The 21,561-nt window shown below is 42.3% G+C and overlaps 1 protein-coding gene across 3 annotated transcripts in view; it reads left to right on the forward strand.

Moving 5' to 3' along the window:
* LOC107390709 (kazrin) overlaps nt 1-21,561 on the forward strand; it is a 226,607-nt gene that overhangs the window by 168,819 nt on the left and 36,227 nt on the right. For all 3 annotated transcript variants that reach the window (XM_054746359.2, XM_015967571.3, XM_015967572.3), the window contains exon 5: nt 12,630-12,821. In XM_054746359.2, the coding sequence (XP_054602334.2) occupies nt 12,630-12,821 (192 nt within the window). The remainder of the gene's footprint in view (nt 1-12,629; nt 12,822-21,561) is intronic.

Raw genomic sequence — 21,561 nt, forward strand, 5'->3', positions numbered from 1 at the left:
GTGCCTGTGTGTGTGTGTGTGTGTGTGTGTCTGCTCTGTCTTCTCGATCCCCAGTGAGTCGTGGAGGATGGCTGCTAATACTGAGCCGGGATTCTCTGGAGGTTTCTTCCTGTTAAAAGAGAGTTTTCCTCTCCACTGTCGCTTTATGCTTGCTTAGTATGAGGATTGCTGTAAAGTCACTGACACTAGTCAGTGACTTGATGCAATTTGCTGGGTTCCTTATATAGGAAACATTATTTCTGATTGGCTTAATGAACTGACCTGAATTGGAATGTTTATTATGTGAAGTGCCTTGAGATGACTCTTGTCGTGATTTGGCACTATATAAATAAACTTGAATTGAATTGAATTGAATTGTGTGCTTGGGTGGAAGACTGATTGTTTTGTAAAGTGTCTTGGGGGGTTGTAGAACCCTAGAAGACACTATGAAATACAGACCATTTGACCAGATTTTTACTTTTTGACTTATTTTAGTATCATTTGGCTTGTGTTAGCATTAGCTCGTGTTAGCATTAGCTTGTGTTGGCGTTAGCAGTCTAGGTGGCAGGGTTGTTTACGACACTTTCTGGTGAAATTGCAGAAACAATGATTGCATGAGTCAAAGGTCGACCCACTATGATGTACAAGAGTCATAACTTAATTAAACGGTAAAAACGATAAAAATTAAAACCATTAATCATTAACTGTAATATCTCCTCATAGGTAAATTCTAATTAAAAAGATTTGTTACATTGTTTTTAGGCACATTAACACTTTGATCAGTTAGGAGAGAATCCATTGCTGTTTGAATAAACATTAAATAAAATTAAAAAAGTGAAAAACTCTAATGAAAACTATCCAGTAAAGCTATCAATTTATTTTCTAACTCTAATAGAGACTGAACCATAATTTGGGTTAAATTGTATTCTTAGAAACAACAACAACAATAGCAATAGTTAAAAACAGATTGCTTTGAAAACACCCAAAAACTTCTCATTTGGCCACCAGTGACACATTTTAGTTAAAAGCAGAGGTGATTTTTAAAATGTTGTTTATAAAACGCCATCATAAACATCTCAGTTTAAACATTATCATGTGTTTCTGTAAAAACGAAGCATGTCAGTTACACACAGTGTCAGAAATATTTGAGAAACACTCTTCCAGTTATCTTCTATCCAAACATCCATGTCCCATCTCCTCCAGTTTCATGGAAACTCTGTCGTTAATCTGTGTGACGAAGAAAATCTGAGCGCTGTTGTTCAAATCTGTCCATCTGCATCCGGAGACTCGGCAGTAATCTCTCTGGTCATGGTTTTCGCTTTAGAGATGGATGAAATCCTTTCAACAAACGCATCGTTTTGATGTTCAAACAGTTTAAATAAAAGGTCTATTCATGCAGCCGTGAAAGACACCACAAGGAGGAACAGCTCTTCCATTCCACATCCACCCATGTGATGCACATCTGAATCCTTTCTTCCTTTAAGAGACGGTTGTAGGTGAGCAGCTGTGTTTTCAATTTTTTTTACAGGTGCAGCTTTATGTGTTTTTCCTAAAAGAAATCAACAATAGTAACCTATCAAAGTTCAGGCCGATTTAGTGAAACTATCCCCAGAGGGGATTTATAGCAAATGGACCCAGATTGTGATGGAATGTGGCAGAGATTACCGACTATCTTTCACCCCAATCAGGTTTCTTGCTAACTGTTAAGCTTTGTTCTGAGTCCTACGCTCACACAAGTTCAGCCCCCATTACTCGCAGGACCTGAAGCATGAAATAGGCTCGCCAGCATGTGGATGTCACATTCTGTAACGTTAAAGCACTCTGTACTTGATCACTACCGGGGAGAAGAGAAGGGAAAAAAAAAAACAACCGGAGAGGGTCGCTGTTACTAAGATGTCTTTGATGTGACCTTACTATGAAAGCCTTGAAATAGCGTTTCTTTTCTCATGCGTGGTAAACACTTGTTTTTATGGTTGCACGTCGTCAGTGGTCATTGGGGAGAAATAGTGTGCACCTGGCATGGTTGAAGGACAATAAAGGGAACATGTTATGATGTTTTCTTAAGTTATAATAGTTCTACAACGTTACCATTTTGTGATCCTTCTCACGTAAAGGAATTTCAGCAGTTTTATTCTAGATATCTACAGGGCCTTCCAGAATGAGCCATTTCTGGGATATGTCACTTCAGGAAGCAACTTGAAAACAAGATATAGTTGGCCATGCCCACCCTTCCCCTAGCTTGGGCTGCTTTAGGCTGAGAAGCTCCAACAACAGAGAGTGGCTTTTAATTAAGCCACTGCTCCTCCAGCAGCAACTCTCTTAAACATGAGAAGTGATTCTATTCTAACTTCCCTGTTTGTGATGTCACAAATGAGAACTTTTTGAAACCGCTTGTTTTAGGCATGATTCCTAAAACCAAACACAGACAAAAAATGGGTGGATGAATGATTTTTCATGTTTGGGGTGTTAATAGAGCCAGATTATCAATTATATCCTATTAAAAATGTCTATTTCTTTAACACGATTAGTACATTCCTCAATAACCCACTGCAATAAATTATTTACATATTTGTAGTCTTGTGGAAGATATGAGTACAGCAAATGGTAAGAACCAGTTTTATTCATTTTGATTACTTTTGCACTCAGGCTATGTTACTATTGTTTGAATAACGAAAATAGATATAATCATAGAATTATCAAAAGTTGTCCCCAAATCCAATTGTCTGCCGATAAGCTCTCCAGCTCTCACTCACTGTTATGACTTTGCCAGTACCATATTACATCAGCTGCGCAAGAAGGAAAACTAGAAAGTTCTGCCTTCTCTCGATCCAAATGACGTGTGCGTATGTGCGTGCCTATGTGCTTGTTTGTTAATGGCTTTGTCCGAGCGGGTGGGTTTCTGTGTACATGTTGATTAGCAGCTCTGTTCGAGCAGGATGTATGTGTGTGAGCTTGTTTGAGTGTTTGTTAGCAGCCTGGTTCTCTGACAGAGAATCCCAACGTTGGCTGGGTTGAGGTTGTAGTGGGTGTTAGCAGTCTGTGTCACTCACCTCAGCAGACCCGCCCTCCCGTCTACCAGGAAACTCCTCCTTGTGGTGCATTTTTTAAACAGGAAATGTGGTTGGAGTAATACTGGTAGGGGGGTGACTTACTGTTTAGGTAAAGAAAATGTGGTTTCAATGGGGATGTTCTGTGTCGTTTAGGTTTTATGTTCATGTTAAGATGTAAATACTTGAATATTTTTAAAGCGCAAGTCACCCCCAAATCAGCTGTTTTTTGCTGATAAAATTTATAAATGAGTGTCTAATTGTGCTGTAGACACGTGCAGTAAATAGTTTGGCACTTTAATGCATCTTAGTCAAAATTTAGATATTCTGACTAAAACGTTCAGTGTTGCGCCATCGTCAGGTTAAAAACTCTGCACTGCATTTGAATTTAAATCTGCCATCGCTATTGGTTAAGAGGTATGACGTTAGCTGGTACATTATGTCACAATGTCATTGTGAGCCTGTTTGTGTGTATTTATTAGTGGCTCCGCCCTCTCTGTCTCAAACATGAGGTGGGAGTGGAGTAGTCACCCCCTTACCAGAGTAACTGGTAATAAGTCACCCCTTTACCAGTTACTCTGGTAAGGGGGTGACTCGATCTTTAATCTCAGAACATAAGAGTAATCCTGTATTTATATGAGAGTTGAGTGATGCCGCCAACAGTGGTGAGCTCTGAATAAGACTGCAGTAGTTTATGAAACGTCAGCAAAAAAAGGTAAAACTATCTTTTTCTGTGTTAAAAAAACCAAATAAAGCAGTTAGAAGAAAAGGATGGAATGAACGCACAGAAGATGTTTTGAGAGTCGACTGCAGAGACTTGAGAGCCGACCCTCCCGGCCAGTGTCTTCACCAATAAATCACAATCCTCCCACTTCTCTCTAATCCATGATACCAATCTGTCTTCATCACAGTCCAAGTTAATCGAGAATATTAGTCTGATTTCTGTGATTGAGAGCCCAAAGGCGAAATGTTTTCCTTTTTTTTCCCCTCACTATTCATCAGCTAGGAGCCTGTCATCTCCTTGGGCCATGTGCTGAGATTGGTTTGCTCATGAGAACTGACTGGTTAATCCGAAGCGATGCAGTGCCAAACAGAACAGACACTACAGGCTGCCTTCATCAGTCAGATCTTAGGCGTTACAACTGTCATGAACCGCTGATGAATCTGCTATCAATGGTCCGTAAAAAGCTGGATGTGTTTGTGTGACAGGGAGAGAGTGAGTCTCTGAGTTTTATTAATATCGTCCTATCTCACTGGAGATGAAAGACTATTTGAAATGTATTTGGGCTTTCTACTCTGCATGGTGTGCAGGATCAGATGGGAATGTTAGTGCATCATGTGAAAAAGACACACGGCAGCTTCAGTTAACTTCTGGAAAATGACCTTCTCATTTCCTCGTGTGATTGTCTTTTTTTTGTCACCTAACCATTGAAATACTATATTTTAATATTAACTTTTCCATTAATGTCTGTAGAACAAAAAGTGTTTTGAACTTGTTTTTGCAGTAATACGACGATATCTCAAGGCATCTAAAATATTAACAATATTTCTGTGACCAAAACCCTAAAAGCCCCTGGTACCAAATGTATATAAACAAGTATAACCTCCCAAATTTGTTTAATGCAAGTGTTATTTTATAAATTATTATACTGATCTTGCATTGCAAAGTTATTCCGGCAGAATGTTCTGATATTCCTGTTTGGGATTGTTACATGCTGAACCAAAAGTGCTACAGATGGATAGTTAAGGTGCAACTTTCTGCTGCAAATAACCAAGAGGCAAGAATGTAGATTCAGAATGCAGGAGAGGGGCTCTTGCTCATCCAAAACAAATAAGAGGATGTGAACTGTTGCCTCCCATCATGAAAGCACCAGCTGCCCACATTCTTGACCTCAGATGCTCTTATATCCCCTTCAACACATTCCTGGATTGGGTTGTGCCTTTGTCCTCTATAAATGTGGTATAGGTGCTGCATTTAGACATGTTACTGTACACATCTGTGTTACAGATGTGCCCCGTGCCTATAAGCAACAAATACAGCATTTGTATGAGAGTAAAACTTTTAAAAATAAAGAAATCTGTCGCACCCAGTGGCACCCCAAGTGGTAGCCACAATGGGCCATGGCCCTCCTGGACAACTGTTGGCCACCCCACTTGCCCCCTTAGGCAATACCACTCCCCTTAACTCATTCGCTGCCAGTGTTTCTCACAGTTTTTACTTTTCTTTTAAGAGTCACAGAACATTGAGCGCTAGGATGATGTCGACGCCAAAACAATCAAAACAAAGTGGGGACTCACCTCTTACATCAGGAAGAATCCACGCGTTTCGAGCGTTATCCATTCTTTCATAATCCGTTGTGGTATTGTGATCTTCAGAAGCTTTTCCGGTTCGCGCCTCACTTTTTTACAGCAGCGGTCCAAAACAATCTCCTTACACATGGATTTTCTGTTTCCTGATCACGTTACATGTGACATATGCGGATGAAGATCGGCTTCAGAGCTGAGATGTTTGCTCTCGGTGCGGGGGCTCGTTCCGATGCCCACACAGTAAAAAAATGCAAATGACGACTTTAGTCGTCAATGGCAGTGAATGAGTTAATAAATCACATTTGTCTTCTTTAGTCGAGACGAACATTAAGGCGAATAACCAAACCTATTTTAATAAATATTTGTTTAAATGAATACAAATGTAATTACATGTGAATGTCATTGATGCTAATCATTAAAAATACTATAATTCCCAGTAGACTTTGTAGATACTTTTATTGAAACAGCAACAGGCAAATTAACCAGTTTCCACATTTTAAAACAATCATATCTCAACTTTGACGTAAATGTGTGGGATGAGTAGACCTTTTGATTTTTAATTAAAAAGAATGAAGGATCGTTACACAGCTACAGACTAAAGCCTACTTTAGGGGGTGGCGGTACTGTTGACGAAGTCAAAGGAAGCAACGTCCTGACCAAGGCTTGCAGCCTCATCGCATTCGTCGGATATTTGGACAGTTGGGTCCTACTCTATCCGTCCTTGTGAGCCTGTTTTAGAGCCTTTGCAATGATGGATAATAGCGTTGCGTGTCTCCACACCTTCACAGGCGGAGAAGTAGAAACTAGGCCTAAACCCTCCCAGAGTTACCATAGGGACTAGTTTGGTGGGCCACCCCAAAATGTTTGCTAGTCCCCCCATAAAACCTTTCTAGAGGCGCCACTGGTAGCACCGTTCCTGGTATTGATTGTCATTTTGTCAGATATGTGTGATACAACAGGAATCTAGCTCCAGTTTTACATTATTTACACCTTATTTCTTTACATGATGTCACCCACATGGTGGACTGAGACTTCCCGTTATAACAGCAACATTGATAGTGCCGTCATTGGCTCCTGACTGCAAGCTGCATACAAATTCAGTGGAAACAATAAGCCTGTTAATTGATTTTGTCACCAGTATTGGGCAAAAATTGAGCTCCATCCTGTCTCTCCCTCCTACTCTCTCAAAAGATGGAAAACCAATCTGAAAATGACCCCCCTCTAGACTCTCACTGTCGTTCTCCATCAATTTTCCACCTCCATCACCGCTTCAGCCAAGTCCAATTTCAGCTGCCTCATGGCCAATGAAATCTCTGACAGATTGCTGAACGTTTTGGCAACTTTCGTTCCTGAGCCTCGCCGTTTTAGAGGAAGTGGGAGAGGAAGGAACAGCGAGACAGAGGAACAGCGCGAGAGGAGTTTGGGGGACAGTGTGACATAAAGATGGAGACTACATCACATGTTAATGTACTCTGTGAAGCTAAAAATACTTTAAAATGCAAAACAAATAGGACTTTTTCCTGAAAAGCTTTTTTTTAATCCAAAAACTTCTCATGACTTGTTAGGTTTTTGGGTTTAAACTCACAAGAAAGAAACATTTGAAAATGTATAATCATTATTGAATTTTTTCCTCTTACTAAACAAATGAATCCACATCATGAATGGATGATGAGACGTTTTTCATTTTCAAAGAAGCGCTGATATTTTACAATAATTTTACGACTCGTTTCCACCATGCCGAAGCTGTCACCCCGACGGCTGCAGGATTATCTAAGAGGACAGTAAAAACCATTTGGCTTAAATCACACAAATAGGAAACGACACTGATCAGATTCATAACTCATTGGTCCCAATTGCATGTCAGCTGATTTATGGCCGCTATTATGCAAATGCACACGTTTAAGCAGTCATTTACATCAGCGGCGAGGATGGGGATTTTATTTACTGTCTCTGTGAATCATATTAACCAGGAGGCAAGTCTGTTTAGGGGTTTGGAACAGAATGAAAGCAGAGATAAAAAGGGATCATTGAATGTACAGGAGTCATAGATTATTTTCTAGACTGTTGTCAGAGCTTCAGTTTGTTCCCAGTGGCAGTAATTGTAAGATATGTTGAGGACTATAAAGATTAAATTAGCTTTATGTATTTGTACATTTCACTTCACGTTACAAATTCAAGTTCCTCAAGATGCGGCTGACTGAGCAGTGAGGATGGAAAGGTTGAGATTTTAACTTAAAGTATTGCAAGAAGATTTTGGCAAGAATACAGAAACTCCTGGAGGTGGGGCACATTGACGAGCACCTGGTGGCTGAGCTTTCACCTATGGCATGCAGCCCGGATAAGAAATGTAGGTCCTCCTTCCCATGGGCTCACCACTTGTGGGAGGGGCCAAAGGGGTTGGGTGCAGTGTGTGATGGGTGGTAGCTGAGGGTGGGGACCTTGGAGGTCTGATCCTCGGCTACAGAAGCTGGCTCTTGGCACATGGAATGTCACCAATCTGGTGGGAAAGGAACCTGAGTTGGTGTGTGAGGTTGAGAGGTTCCCACTAGATATAGTCAGACTCACCTCATGCATGGCTCTGAACCAGTTTCCTTGAGAGGGGTTGGACTTTCTACCACTCTGGAGTTGCTCCCACTGAGAGGCACAGAGAAGGGGTTGCTGGCATCTGGTCAGGATGCCTCCTGGATGCCTCCCTGGTGCGGTTTTCCGGGCACGTCTAACCGGGAGGAGACGTAAAGGGAGACCCAGGACATGTTGGAGGGACTATGTCTCTCACCTGGCCAGGGAACGACTTGGGATTCCCCCGGAAGAGCTGGCCCAAGTGGCTGGGGAGTGGGCAGTCTGGGCCTCTCTGCTTAGGCTGTTGCCCCCGCGACCCGACTCCGGATAAGCGGAAGAAAATGGATGGATGGATGGATGGATGGATGGATGGATGGATACAGAAACTCCTAAATCAGTCCATTTTGGAACATTTTTGTTGTCAGGATCCACAGCAGATCAACGCACCTGTATTTATAGCGAACTCATGTGTGTGTGCTTCTTTCTTTGTGCAGAAATTATTTTCATGAAAGATGTGGGGAGTGAGAAAAGTGAATGCTGCTTTTTCAGATTGGTGGTTCTAAACCTTCTGACCTAGACCAGAGATAGAGCAACGTATCGATCAGCCGATATATCGGGCCGATACGTACCACTTTTTATGTCGGCATCGATCAATACCGGTGGTGTGACCAGGCCTCTTAAACGGATGCATTCATGATGACTTAGATCTGAGCAGATTTTGTGTTGGCAGAAAAATCAAACCAACTAAAACTAAAAGTCCACCTTCAGTTCGTCTTTGTTGTATTGAAACATTTTCTTTTCACTTGTTTTGTCCCATTTTATGTTGTCAAACGACTAAAGTCAGTAAGAATTTATTGATGCTGGAGAGGGAGTGCAGCTAAAAACAGCAGCTTTGTTTGAGATGTGTTGCTGCTTGTAAATGTTCTGAAAAGAATGAATCATGTACACAATCTGAAAAGACATTTCTCTTTTTGTCACATAGTAGTTCCAGCTTGAACAAGTCACAGAAAGCCTTTGTGTAGGGGCTTAGATGGTGCCAAAATATTTTAATAACACGTCATTAGTTCGTAATTCTTAATGCTTGTGCAATAAAAAATGGTTTACTAAACCAAATTATGGTAAATAAGGGATTCCATGCAGAAATGTGCAGACCTGGACAGATTTTATTTGAAATGTAGTACAATTTCAATAAAACATTTTTATTCTGCTTATTTTCACAGAATATAAAACTAACTAAATGTAAAATCTCACTTTTGCCTCATGAAAATATTCCAATTTTGCACGAAGGACTCCTGAATGAGATGAACTGGGTGAAGTTCTGGAGAGGAGAGCAGATGAGATATCACTTATCAAGCTTCCACTCTGATACTGTAAAGCTACTGTGTGTGTGTGTGTGTGTGTGTGTGTGTGTGTGTGTGTGTGTGTGTGTGTGTGTGTATGTGTGTGTGTGTGTGTGTGTGTGTGTGTGTGTGTGTGTGTGTGTGTGTGTGTGTGTGTGTGTGTGTGTGTGTGTGTGTGTGTGTGCTATTTGTCCAGCCTGCAGGACATGTAGACAATACCAGTAAATATCTTCACCCTGACAAACCCGGCTGCGTCCTTACCTCAGAAATCTGACTTATCTCATGCTTTCAAGCTCTGTTTATTTCTAGCAACTAAACTAAATATATACAAAAATCCCCTTAAACAATCTGTTATTAATTACTGGTCCACATTTAGACAAGTAATCCTATTGTTTGAATTCTGTAAGCATTATTATTCTTTCAATATTCTTCCGTATGTTTTTCTCCTACAACTATTCAGCAATTGTCATAAATGAGGTATCGAGACACTTCTGCTCAATCAGGACTTGCCAGCCATGGCGTTTGGAAATGGGATCTTTTCAATTTTTAAATGTTTATGCAAAAAATTCAATTATTATTGGGGAGAGTCAAACTTCAAACGCACCATATGGTAACCAAGCAATCAGCATTCAAACAGCATTTCTGCAAGAAATGCAATTTATCTTGGTGTTATGATGTTTCATCATTTGATTTAAAATCAGGAAGCCTCTGAATGAAAACGAGCAAAACAGAAGTGGGCCAACGTGTAAAATGTGCACAAAACCTTCAGAATCCATATATAGGCATTTAATCTTCTTACTCAGAAAATGATTGGATTATGCTTCTTTGTGTCAAACTGAGATTCTTGTTATTTACACCTAAAATCTGCTTTAAATGTATGAATATGATGATGATAATATTTGGTTTATATCGAACACAAACAGTTTGGAACTCTGAGAACTGAACAATGTTCTAGATGTTTTGCAGTTAAACTCCTGCTCCTCAAATGCATTATGACCTCAGACACCTATGTTGGGGTCATGGCCTCTCTGTGGATTATGAATAACAAATTAAAATTTCTCAAGATGATAAGTATTATTTAAACTAGTTCTTGACAGCATAATGTTGGATGTAAGAAGACGAGTTCCAGTCGTCAGTGTTGCTGCCGTTACACAATCCATAAAAGTAATCCTAATGAAGAGTATCCTTGACTGTTAGTGGGTTTTAATACCCAGTGAACTGCACCCTGTGGATCAGACCACTCTTTGGGTTCCCAATAAGGTTTGTGCTGCTTGAGCTATTTTGTGAAATGTAGGTCCATTAAGTACACCTCTGTGTCATGACTGTCCATTTGCTGGTGTTCTCCTGACCCTTCTCCTCATTACCCCTTTTACATTTTATTATTATTTAGCGGCCATCTCTCATCTTCACTCACTTACATTTAGTCAAGGTAATAGACTTGAAGGCCAATAGGATTTCTATTCAGGAAGAGAACCTTTTATAAAGTTTTTTTTTATGTCAGAAGATGAAATCTAAGCTCAAGTGCTTCATATAATAAATCCTAAAGGCTTAATAAACTACAAGTCTGTTGTTACATTTATTTTCTGTATACATTTTAATTGTTTTACAAGCTGCAGGGACAGCAGTAGCACAGGAGGCAGAGTGGGTTGTCCAGTAATCGGAAGGTTGCGGGTTCAATCCCGGCTCTGACCAGATAATGCTGTTGTTGTGTCCTTGGGCCAGACACTCAACCCGACTTGCCTGCTGGTGGTGGTCGGAGGGAGCGATGGTGCCTGTGTTCAGCAGCCTCGCCTCTGTCAGTGCACCCCAGGGCAGCTGTGGCTACATCGTAGCTCATCACCACCTGTGTGTGAATGGGTGAATGACTGATTGTGCTGTGAAGCGCCTTGAGGGGGTAGTAGAACCAAGATGGCGCTATACAAGTACAGGTCATTTACCAAGTCTTTGGAGTTCATAAAGGTGATATGAATCGTAACTGTTGACACAGACAGAGAACAAGCAGCTCTAATGTAGAAGTAGGTAGATGTCAAAATAAAAGCTTTAGATGTGAATTAATGGTACAGAATGAAGAATGTTGTTTGAAATGTATGCCATACAGCTTTATTTTAATCTTTGTTTTTGTGCCCAAACTCTTTATATTCCACACAAACAGCTCCTGATTGAACACGTTTTTATATCCACTCACTCACACTTTAACATTGAGGCTTCTTTGGTAGCACTTCTCTGCTTTGATTCATTCCCAAGACTTAACTTGTTTGAAAAAAAAATCATTGGATATACTTATGCTGAATAATCTTAAGTATTTTACGATATTCTGTATTTGTTTCATACTGTATGTCATATAACCGGTCGTTTGTTTTGTTTCAAATCGGCCACTTCCTGATGTAATTGGACGCCTTAAAATGTCAACTCTGTATGTTTCCTAAGCTAATCCGCATTTATATAAAACAGTCAGGATTTTACTATTAACCAAAATATTTTGCATTTATACATTTGTATCGATTGAGCTGATTTTCAGCGTGAACTAACAGACTTTTCAAAATAAACCTCTACAACGGTCCTCAATTATTCAAAAATTCTATTTTCATTTTACAGATTATATATAAGCACTTCTCATCAATTTGACAATATGGAAAACAACATGGCAATAGATGGCAATAACTAGAATACATTGTTTGTAATTCATTAATTAGAGAACAAATTATTTGTTTTTTATCATCCTACCTGAGGTAGAGCCAAGTTCATCTAGTTTTTTTTGTCTTTTTTCGAAGCAAAAAAACAAGCACAACCAACGTAAAGATATTTTTTAATATATAAAATATACTTTGTGTGGTTTGAAGTGAGACATAAAAGTGTGACTTGTCTCTGTTGAGGCTTGTTTTTAAAAGTAGCTGGTGCTGGTCTTTTGAGAATGAAAGAAAACACATTTTCAGTGGCTTAGAAGAGAAAAATCTGCTCTCTTCTGCTTCTGTTTTCGTTTCATTGTTTGCTTTGGTGACAAAAGCTGCAGAGAAGCACTTTACAGCAACATCGAGTGAATATTAAACAGGTGCCATTATTCCTGTCAGTGTGTGTTCAACATGCAGCTTTGCTAAAAGAAAAAGAAAAGTTATGACAGCATGAATGCTTTTTCTGTATTTAGCTATTGGAACCAGTAAATCTCCGATTTCACCAACAATAGTTGATTTAGTGCTGCGGTGATCTCGATCAAATATAAAATCCTAATCTCAGCTTCAGATCAATCTACCAGAGTGAAGCAGGAAGACATTTCTCCATCTGCTTTATGTTTTCTTTGATTATCTCATGGCTACCTGGCAAAATATGATAAATGTTCATTATAGAAATACATTTAATTTTTGGCTTTTTTAAAGCTTTCTTCCTTCTCTTGATATTGTAGTTCTGCTGCGTGAGGAGGTGGCCCAGCTCCAGGAGGAAGTGCACCTGCTGCGGCAGATGAAGGACATGTTGAGTAAGGACTTGGAGGAGAACCAGGGATGCTGCTCGGCTGACGTTCTCTCTGCCACGGAGCTCCGAGTGCAGCTGGCTCAGAAGGAGCAGGAGCTGGACCGAGCCAAGGAGGCTTTACAGGGTAAAGACTTTGGTCAGGAAACAAGAAGCCGAGTGTGTTATTAGAACAGGGACATCTTTATCAAACCAGATCTATGAACGGTGGTGCCCAAAAGCTCCAAAGATGCACTGAATTTGTAATTTTTTTCCACAATAATCGAAAATACACTGTAGATTCATTCACCATATGAGCCGAAATGAAGGCTGAATGAAAACGTGACGTTCTCTCCTACAAACTGAGTTTAGTCAAGTATCCAAACATTGTTTACAAGAACTATTATTAATGACGTTAGAACTGCAGTGCATTGGTGCGGATTGGTGCTGCGTCTGCAGTGATGTGGGCGTTGTATCGATCTATTGTGGTAAAGAGAGAACTGAACCAGGAAGCAAAGCTCTTGATTTACCGGTTGATCTACGATCCAACGCACAGCTATGGTCCCAAGCTTTGGGTAGTGACCAAAATAATGAGATTGAGGATACAAGAGGCTGAAATGGTTGTCTGGGCTCTCCCTTAGAGACAGGGTGTGAAGCTCGGTCATCTGGGAGGGTCTCGGAGTAGACCCGCTGCTCCTCCGCATTGAGAGGAGCCAGTTGAGGTGGCTCGGGCATCTAGTTAGGATGCCTCCTGAATGCCTCCCTCGTGAGGTTTTCTAGGCATGTCCAACCGGAAGGAGACCTAGAGGAAGACCTAGGACACGCTGGATGGACTATGTCTCTCAGCTGGCCAGGGAACACCTCAGGGTTTTAGTGTCTAGAGAGAGGGAAGTCTGGGGCTTTCTGCTTAGACTGCTGCCCTCGCGGCCCGACCCCGCATAAGCATCCGAAATCTGATGGATGGATGGATGGATGGAACTGCAGTGCATGACACGTCACATAATCAAATGTGATTGTTTTAAATTTTGTCATAATATAATCTAAGTTCCACCAGAAGTCAATTCAAACAAGGACACAACTACACTAAGATCATCTTCTGTTGAGAAATAATGGTATTATTAATGGAGTAGTGGTTAGGGCTGTTGAATTGTAGCAAGAAGGTCCTGGCTTCTTCCCAACAAGCAAAAATAATTCTAATGGTGTTCATTGTTGTTTAAGTGTCTCTGTGATGGACTGGCACCTTGTCCAGGGTGTACCCTGCATGTTTGCCCAAAGATCACTGGAGATAGCTCTCCCGCGACCTTGCAAGGATGAGTGGACATTGATTATGGGCGGATGGATGAATGGATGTTGTCATTTAGTCATTTTGAGCTCAAATTTAGAAGATAACATGATAGCACAAGATCTTGTATCATTTCTCAGCACTTGGAGTGGCATGACCAGCTCTGTTACTGCTCCATCAAGTCTTCGTTCAAATCTTTAACACTGATTGGACATTTTTATGTTTTTATGAGATACATAATTGGGTTTATTCCAAGAGTTATGTATGTCCAATCAGTTCATTCACTGCAGTGTTGCGTTAGGTGTTTCAGTATTGTCTCCAGCGTTAATCGCAGCTACAACACCACCAAAAATGTAACTCCAAATCTGTCAAATTGACAAGAGTTCTCGCCAATTTCTGTGTTGACTAATGCTAACTGTCATTGGCAGTCATCTTGAATCAGCTGGGCACCAAATCTTAATCCGATGTCCATCCAATGAAGACTTTTTTAGAATTTCAATAAACAACTTAAGTGACTCTAAATCCTGGACTGAAGACCTCTGCGTCGAGCTGTAAGAAACCAGGATATTGGTTTGAAGCAGAAGGGCTAAAGAAAATCAGCTTACTTCTCTTAGTGGAAGTAATTTCTATTTTTTGGTCGAAAACATTGTCAACCATTGAGGGCACAGCTGCTTTGATTTTCTTCTCAGCACTTTTACTCCCACTGAGAGCAGGTCTGCTTTATTTTGCTCCAAAGAGCTTGAAACAGGTGCATAGTTTCCTGTCATGATAATGTTAACATTAGAGCCTAAACCAGCGTGTTCCATGCAGTCCATTAGCTGCATCGTGGTCCATTAGCATGTGTTATGCCTGTGAGATGATGTAGTATGTGAGGGGAACAGATAAACCCATTGCTGCAACTATTTTCCTTTGAATTTCCTCTTTAAACAGCTCTAATGTGAAAGAAAATAACCTATTCCCTACTTCAGTCATATTAGTGATGTTTCAGACTTTTTAACAATAGCAGGCATAAGATCAAAGACATTGAAATGTGTACATAGTCCATGCTTTATTCTGTGTTAATATGAAACAGTAGTTTTTGGTTCTCTATCATAGTTTTAGGGCTGGACTTTTGCCAAAATACTTGCAAAACAGCAGAGAATGTGCACACTAGAAAGTAAATGAACATTTTCTGCCAGCCTCTGCTCTGTCTATGACAGGGCATCTAGCGGCGATGTCATCAGAACGGCAATGAATCAAATCATTCTTTTCAAAGAATTATCACCCATGAAATGAGGCAGGGTGCAGAACTATCATTTGGAATCACACAAAAGCCCGACCTGCTTTCTGGAGATTTTGCTGCTGCGACGTTTCAATCTACGCTCGCAGCCCACGTTTTTCTGTTAGAAGGGAATGGACATGAAAATGGACTGGAGCCGAGCAGAATGGAACACACATTAAATAACTACTTATCTCTTCCTCAGCTGGATGTTAAGCTCTCCAAACAGACTCCTCTCAGCCTCATGCCGGCGTTTGTATGACTCAGGCATGTTAATGAAGGCCAAAGCCTACCAGCCCCAGCAGGCAACGACAGTAATCAGTGGCTAATAAAAGCTTGATAAAGGGGGACTTTGGTTGACTTACAAGACCAGGAACATTAAGCAGAGTAGCTCTACTCTGCAATTAAGAGTGGGAATATTTGGGAAGAGGAAATAGTCACTTTTGAAGTGGGATCATGGAGGTAAATGGAAATGGCTGTGAGAGCAAGGATGTTTGTGTTGCTATTACTTCCTGATATTTGTTTGCCTTTAAAACCACAAAGGTGTGTTTGCATTTTTGTTACAGTAGCAAACTTTTAGCCTAGAAATCAAACCGTAGCGGTAGCCGAAGGTTTTGCGCTGCAGGTTGGTGTAACCACACTTCACTGTAGCCTCAGCAGGTTTACCATTGGCTCGTCTAAGTTTAGGCCAGGCCAATCACATCGCCCTATGTTCGTAGAGAGATGTTGGATGCGCTTAGCACCGTTGCAGCAGACCTTTTTGTTTATTGTCTTATGATGAAGGAAGAGCTGTGACCGAGCAAAACAACAACGATGGTAGCGGCTCAGGAATGGCGCTCGCTTGAGACGGCTTTGGTACCAACTTTGGACGATCTAGACTTGGGCGCTTTTCTTTGAGACATGACCAGATAGAAGAACTTCTGCTACTTCTTCAGCGATTTATGGTGGACTGCCATGTTGACTGTTTTCTGTATTGATTGTTATCGCTCTGATTGGTCCTGGCACCATCCAGTAGCTTAATCCACAGTTAACGTCACTGTGCAAGTGCTGCTGGGTGCTAGTGCTAGACAACCAAACTACATTTACCAACTGAAAAAAAATAGAGTGCGTGGATGTTGATGAAAACAAGTCGACAGGAACGAAAGTTTAACGTTTTTTCTCAGTTACTCATTACTCACAGTGCTCAAGTAACATTTTCTCCAAGTTCTTTTTTACTCTTAGGTTATTATTTGTGTCACTACATTTTTCATACCACCCACCTCTGGCCAAAAGCCTTTTTCGTCCACGCTTGGATGCTGTTTGGTTGAGACGTTCAGCTGGACCTCTTAGTTTTCACCGCTGCCTCCTAGACACCTCCACAACTGAGAGCGTTGCTAGTATCAGCTCTTCATTCTCAGATGTACGATGTTTCCACCGGCAAAATATATGAAACAAATCTACACGCACCTCTTGATCTGCTCCACACTGTGAAAATCTGCTCTTCCACAGAAATACTGCCACCACGTAGCTTTATCTGGCTTTAGCTTGGCCTGTTCTCTTTTCCAGTTGTTTTATTTTGTCTTCTTACTCGGCTTTGGAAAAGGGACAAAAAAATCGCTTCTGACGTCTGACCTGGGTGTTGAGGGTCTGACCTCATGAGGAAATTACTATGCAGTGATTTTCTCCAAAATGACTGTGCTTAAATTGCTCTGAAAAGCAAATAACCACATCAGCGCCAAGAAACTTCATTTCCCATGATGCTTTGCACACGGAAGCATTGGGATGATGTCACCGCCTAGTACCAGAAACACGTTCTGCGCATGTGCGGGAAGCCGTGGAGCTTTCCCCGCGAACTAAGACCATAAATCTTCAGCAGAGACAAAGAAACCTCGTTCTTTTGCCCAGGATACCTGGCGGTAAGGACACGCTTATCGACGCTCCGACAACTTGAGCACGCGGAAGCTCTAAGTGCCAAGTTGAGCCACGGAACTGCTGGAAACTAAACTGCAAGCCCATCAGATCTGCTCGTTTCTGCTCCCCTCCAGCTGATGTTTGAGGACACAGAACTGAGGAGGGAAACAACAACTCCATCCAGCTCTCAGAAACGCTGTAAGTTATAACTCAGCACAGAAAGAAACTTTGCTGTCTCTGTCCAGCCCGTGGAGAAACACTCGTGAACGCCAAACAACGGAGAAAGCATCAAACCGACGGATGACGCCGGAAACTGCGGAGAAAAACGGAGAACCGTCAAGTCATAACAGCGGGGGACGCCTTGCTGCTTTGGTGATCAGGAAACTCATTTTTTTTCTCTCCTTTTCTTCTCCCGTTTCCTCTATAGTCTCAAATAAGCAATAAACCGCGTCTATTGCTTAAAAAGTAGCTTCGTGTTTTCCTCTTTCGTCCCAAACACGTCCGTCGGGTCATTTTGAAAGAATAAACTGCTTATTGATCATTGTTTGGTATCTTAAAATGGTTTCTGTCATGGCCAGGCTGAAACTAAAAGATATTAATTTGTGATTAATCTTTTGTGTTGTTTCATGATCTTTTGAAATGTTTTGAGTGATTTAAGGTTAAGTTACTACTGATTCTAAGTGCTTTGGAAGTTAAAGTGCAAGTTGCCACCCACACTTTAGCCAGACAAAGGGGTCAGCCATCTTGTATTCAAGACTCCATTTTGAATCCATACACACACACACACACACACACACACATACACACTACTCCTTTGTGAGAACAAAGGACCCCATTCATACATCCTCCATCACATGCAAACACATCCATCTTCAATCATATCACACGGTTATTATTCATCTATTCCACTGTTTATTCATTTGACAAATTGTTAATTAAATGTTATAAAATTCAGATTTTTGTGTCCAGTAGCTTTGTTGTGTCGAAGAGAAGTCTCTGCTCCAAGGATTCTACGAACTTCAAGAAAGACTGATAAGAGTTTTGGATTCAATTTTTCCCCGGAAAAAGGGGAATGGTGCCCCGTATATCTAAGAATATCTTAATTAATTAATAAATCAGTAAATATTCCCATATTTACAGAATTTATTGAAGAATCCAAAAGTAAGTTGAAGCTTACTAATTGTTCGCTCCTAATAACCCCAACATTTTATTGGTGCGGCCGTGTGAGGCTTGGATACACAGAGATTTCTATCCGGCACAAACAAACAAATAAATCCAAAGAGCTTGAATTAAAAATAATCCGTTGTTCAGCCTTGAACCAGCAACAGAGTGGTGCTGATTTCGCTGAGCAGGAAGCTGCATCGAACTCTCACCAGTAACTCAGTGCTTCTTTAAAGGTGCAACGTGTAATTAATTCTGGCTAACCTTTTAGGTTAAAATTCAGCTTTTCCTTAAAGGTGCAACGTGTAATTAATTCTGGCTAACCTTTTAGGTTAAAATTCAGTTTTTCCTTAAAGGTGCAACGTGTAATTAATTCTGGCTAACCTTTTAGGTTAAAATTCAGTTCCTCATTAAAGGTGCAGCGTGTAAGTAATTCTGACTAACCCTTTTAGGCTAAAATTAACTGCTAATTTAGCGACTTTAACTCACAGTGGCTATTATAACTAACTGAAACCTTCACTCAAAGACTGATAACACCTTGTTTGCTAATATTCTGAAGGAATAACTAGCATATTTAACACTGCAAGTGTTGTAAGACGTTGCTACGGCAACGCACCAGCTTTTGCTAAAATACTGAAAGGAATAGTATTTTAAGCGTCAGTCACGGCATTCCGTGCAATCTTAAAACGCTAAAACCTGTGCGCACAAAGGTTAATTTAGTGTTTTTCTGCTACAAAGCTAGCAGTTGCTGCCCAAAAGGTGCAGCTTGAGCTATCTGCAGAAGCTCTACTAGGCTATTTTGGTTCGGTTGTTAAAAATGGAGGGACAGAGTAGTGAACTGACCAACTCCCAGCAACCAGGTGGCGCTGCGGCCCACGACTATGAACCTGGCCTACTTTCTGGACAAATATTGTCCAAACTGGTCGCGGTTGCTCGAGAACCCGACTACCCTTCTAGGGATTTCACTGAAGAACAGCGTAGCGACGAGCTAGACGCTGTAATCGATCAAATAGAAAACCCGGATGGTACAAAACCAATCCAGGTTCACTTAGCTAAGTTAGCCCTGATCCTCTATCAGAGAGGACTCCAACGTGGTCAGAAGATCATGAACCTCCAGAGTATGCTAGCTGAAAAACAGCGAAATGGAAGGCTGATCGAGGAAGACGACACCCGCACCGATTCTGGGGAAGATGGGGAGGAGACCCCGCCCCCCTCTGCTGATGACAACAGACAGTGGGAAGGGGGGAAACACCATGACTCTCTGGACGGACGCACGCCGCAGGGGAGAGATGAAGCTTATCTGTCCCAACCTTCGGCCCCGTTCCCTACACACACTATAGGGCATTCAGGACCACCTAGGGGCCGAGGGCAGTTCGCCCTCGAACCCCAGGTTGGACCACCACCCTCATCTTCACGGCCTTCTCAATCAGTGAGAAGTCAACCAGCTGAGCGGCACCTCTATTTAGACCGCTCCCCCAGTCCACGAAGGGTGCAAGGTGCCGATTGGGGTTATGCACCCCAACCTGCACCTCAACCATCCACCCATCCTAGCTACTCCGGTATTCGGCATGCCGATAACCAGCTGCAGGACAAAGCATCCTACGCCAGTCCGTACCCGGACAGAGCGTATTACGCAGAAGCCCCAGTTGAAAGACGCAGGCTATACTACGCAGACGTGCCCCGGGAGGAGGACCTCCCAGGACACCCACGTGACGTGCCAGCAGCCCGCCACAGCATGCCAAACCACGATTTGGGCCCCAGGAGTCAGCATTGGGAGCCCAGATCACACCAGCGATATCCAGCGCCCTCTGAGACAGACCGTAGGTCAGAGTCAGAGGATGACGCGCCGTACCGTGAGTCAGGACTCCGTGTACGCCAAATTGAATCGCTAGCTAAAGATATAGAACGCTTTGATCCTAACACCAATGAATCCAATGTCGACGATTATCTCAGGGGGATAGAACGTTGCCTGCTTGATCTTCCAGCACCCTCTTCAAGGGAAAAGCTCAAGCTAATTTGGAAAACCACATCTAGAACGGTGCATGGTTTCATGGAAACTCTACCACCTGACATTCGTGATCGGTACTCCTCGCTCTGCCGAGCGTTGAGAGATGAATACGCCACGTATGCAGACTCTGCGTCAGCTACAATGGGGGCCTTCTCCATCAAACACGGGAGGAACGAACCCCCCAGAGAGTATTATCGCCGACTCAAAAGTGCTTATTTCCAAGGTCGAAACGGCCCTGGGCTCGAGGAAGACCCTGCCTTCAGATCCCTGTTCATTCACAACCTGCACGAGTGTGTTCGCTCCGAAGTCTCAATGTATTGTCGGATGAAAAAACTGACAACTCAGGAGATTAGGAGATACGCTCAACAGGCTTGGGAAGCCGGCGGAAAGCCCCAAAAGCCTGACGCACATCACCGCGTCATGCACCTAACTCCCGACACCGAGCCGCGTTTGGAGCTTGAAGGCACAGAAGCTCCACCCACTAAGCCAAAATCTGCTAAACCTAGACCTGCTAAACCGCGAGAGCAGTCCCAATCTCCTCAACAGGGGAAGGGGGGTGCTGATTGGCCACCTAGGTCTGGACAATCAGACAGGAAGTGGCCCAACCAAAACCAACGGCAGGCAGGTCGGAACAGTGGAAGGTTTAAGGAGCGCCGCCCACAGGTAGGTCCCGAACACAAGTCCGCAGGTGAGTACTTGACCAAAGCCGACCTCCAGGAGATGTTTCAGCAGTTCCTAGCTAAACAGAAGGAACAGCTGAGATCTGCAGATGAGACCCCTGAACCAAAGTCTGCTTCTAAGAAGCCAGACTCAGAGCCAACGTCCGCATGACTAGGCGTGGCTCAACCCCCCAGCGTGGCCAGGACTTACCTGATCAGTTGGGGAAACACTACTGGTAGACCACAGGAGTCTCCTGAAATCTACCCCCCAGAGAAACCAGATACTAAATTTCTGAAGTTCCTTGGTGACTTAACAAACCATGATCATGCTCGCCGTTTGTACTGTAGCACCAATCTAGGTGGATGCATACAAGTTGATGCTCTGCTGGATACCGGCTCAGAAATCACCCTGATGTGCTCCACATTGTTCCATCGCGTGTCTGACACCATGCGGTCGCTCGGGAAACCAGTCCAGGTTGAACCTTGTGACCTGAAAATCACCAGCTACACCCAGACCCGGGAGTGTATCACTCACCGGGCGTGGCTGGATATCACCTTCCAAGACATGACTCTGGTTCACCCGTTTTATGTCTGCCAGCTAGACACTGAACCACTTCTCATTGGTCAGGA

Source organism: Nothobranchius furzeri, chromosome 15 (genome assembly GCF_043380555.1).
Source record: "Nothobranchius furzeri strain GRZ-AD chromosome 15, NfurGRZ-RIMD1, whole genome shotgun sequence".
Classification (NCBI taxonomy): domain Eukaryota; kingdom Metazoa; phylum Chordata; class Actinopteri; order Cyprinodontiformes; family Nothobranchiidae; genus Nothobranchius; species Nothobranchius furzeri.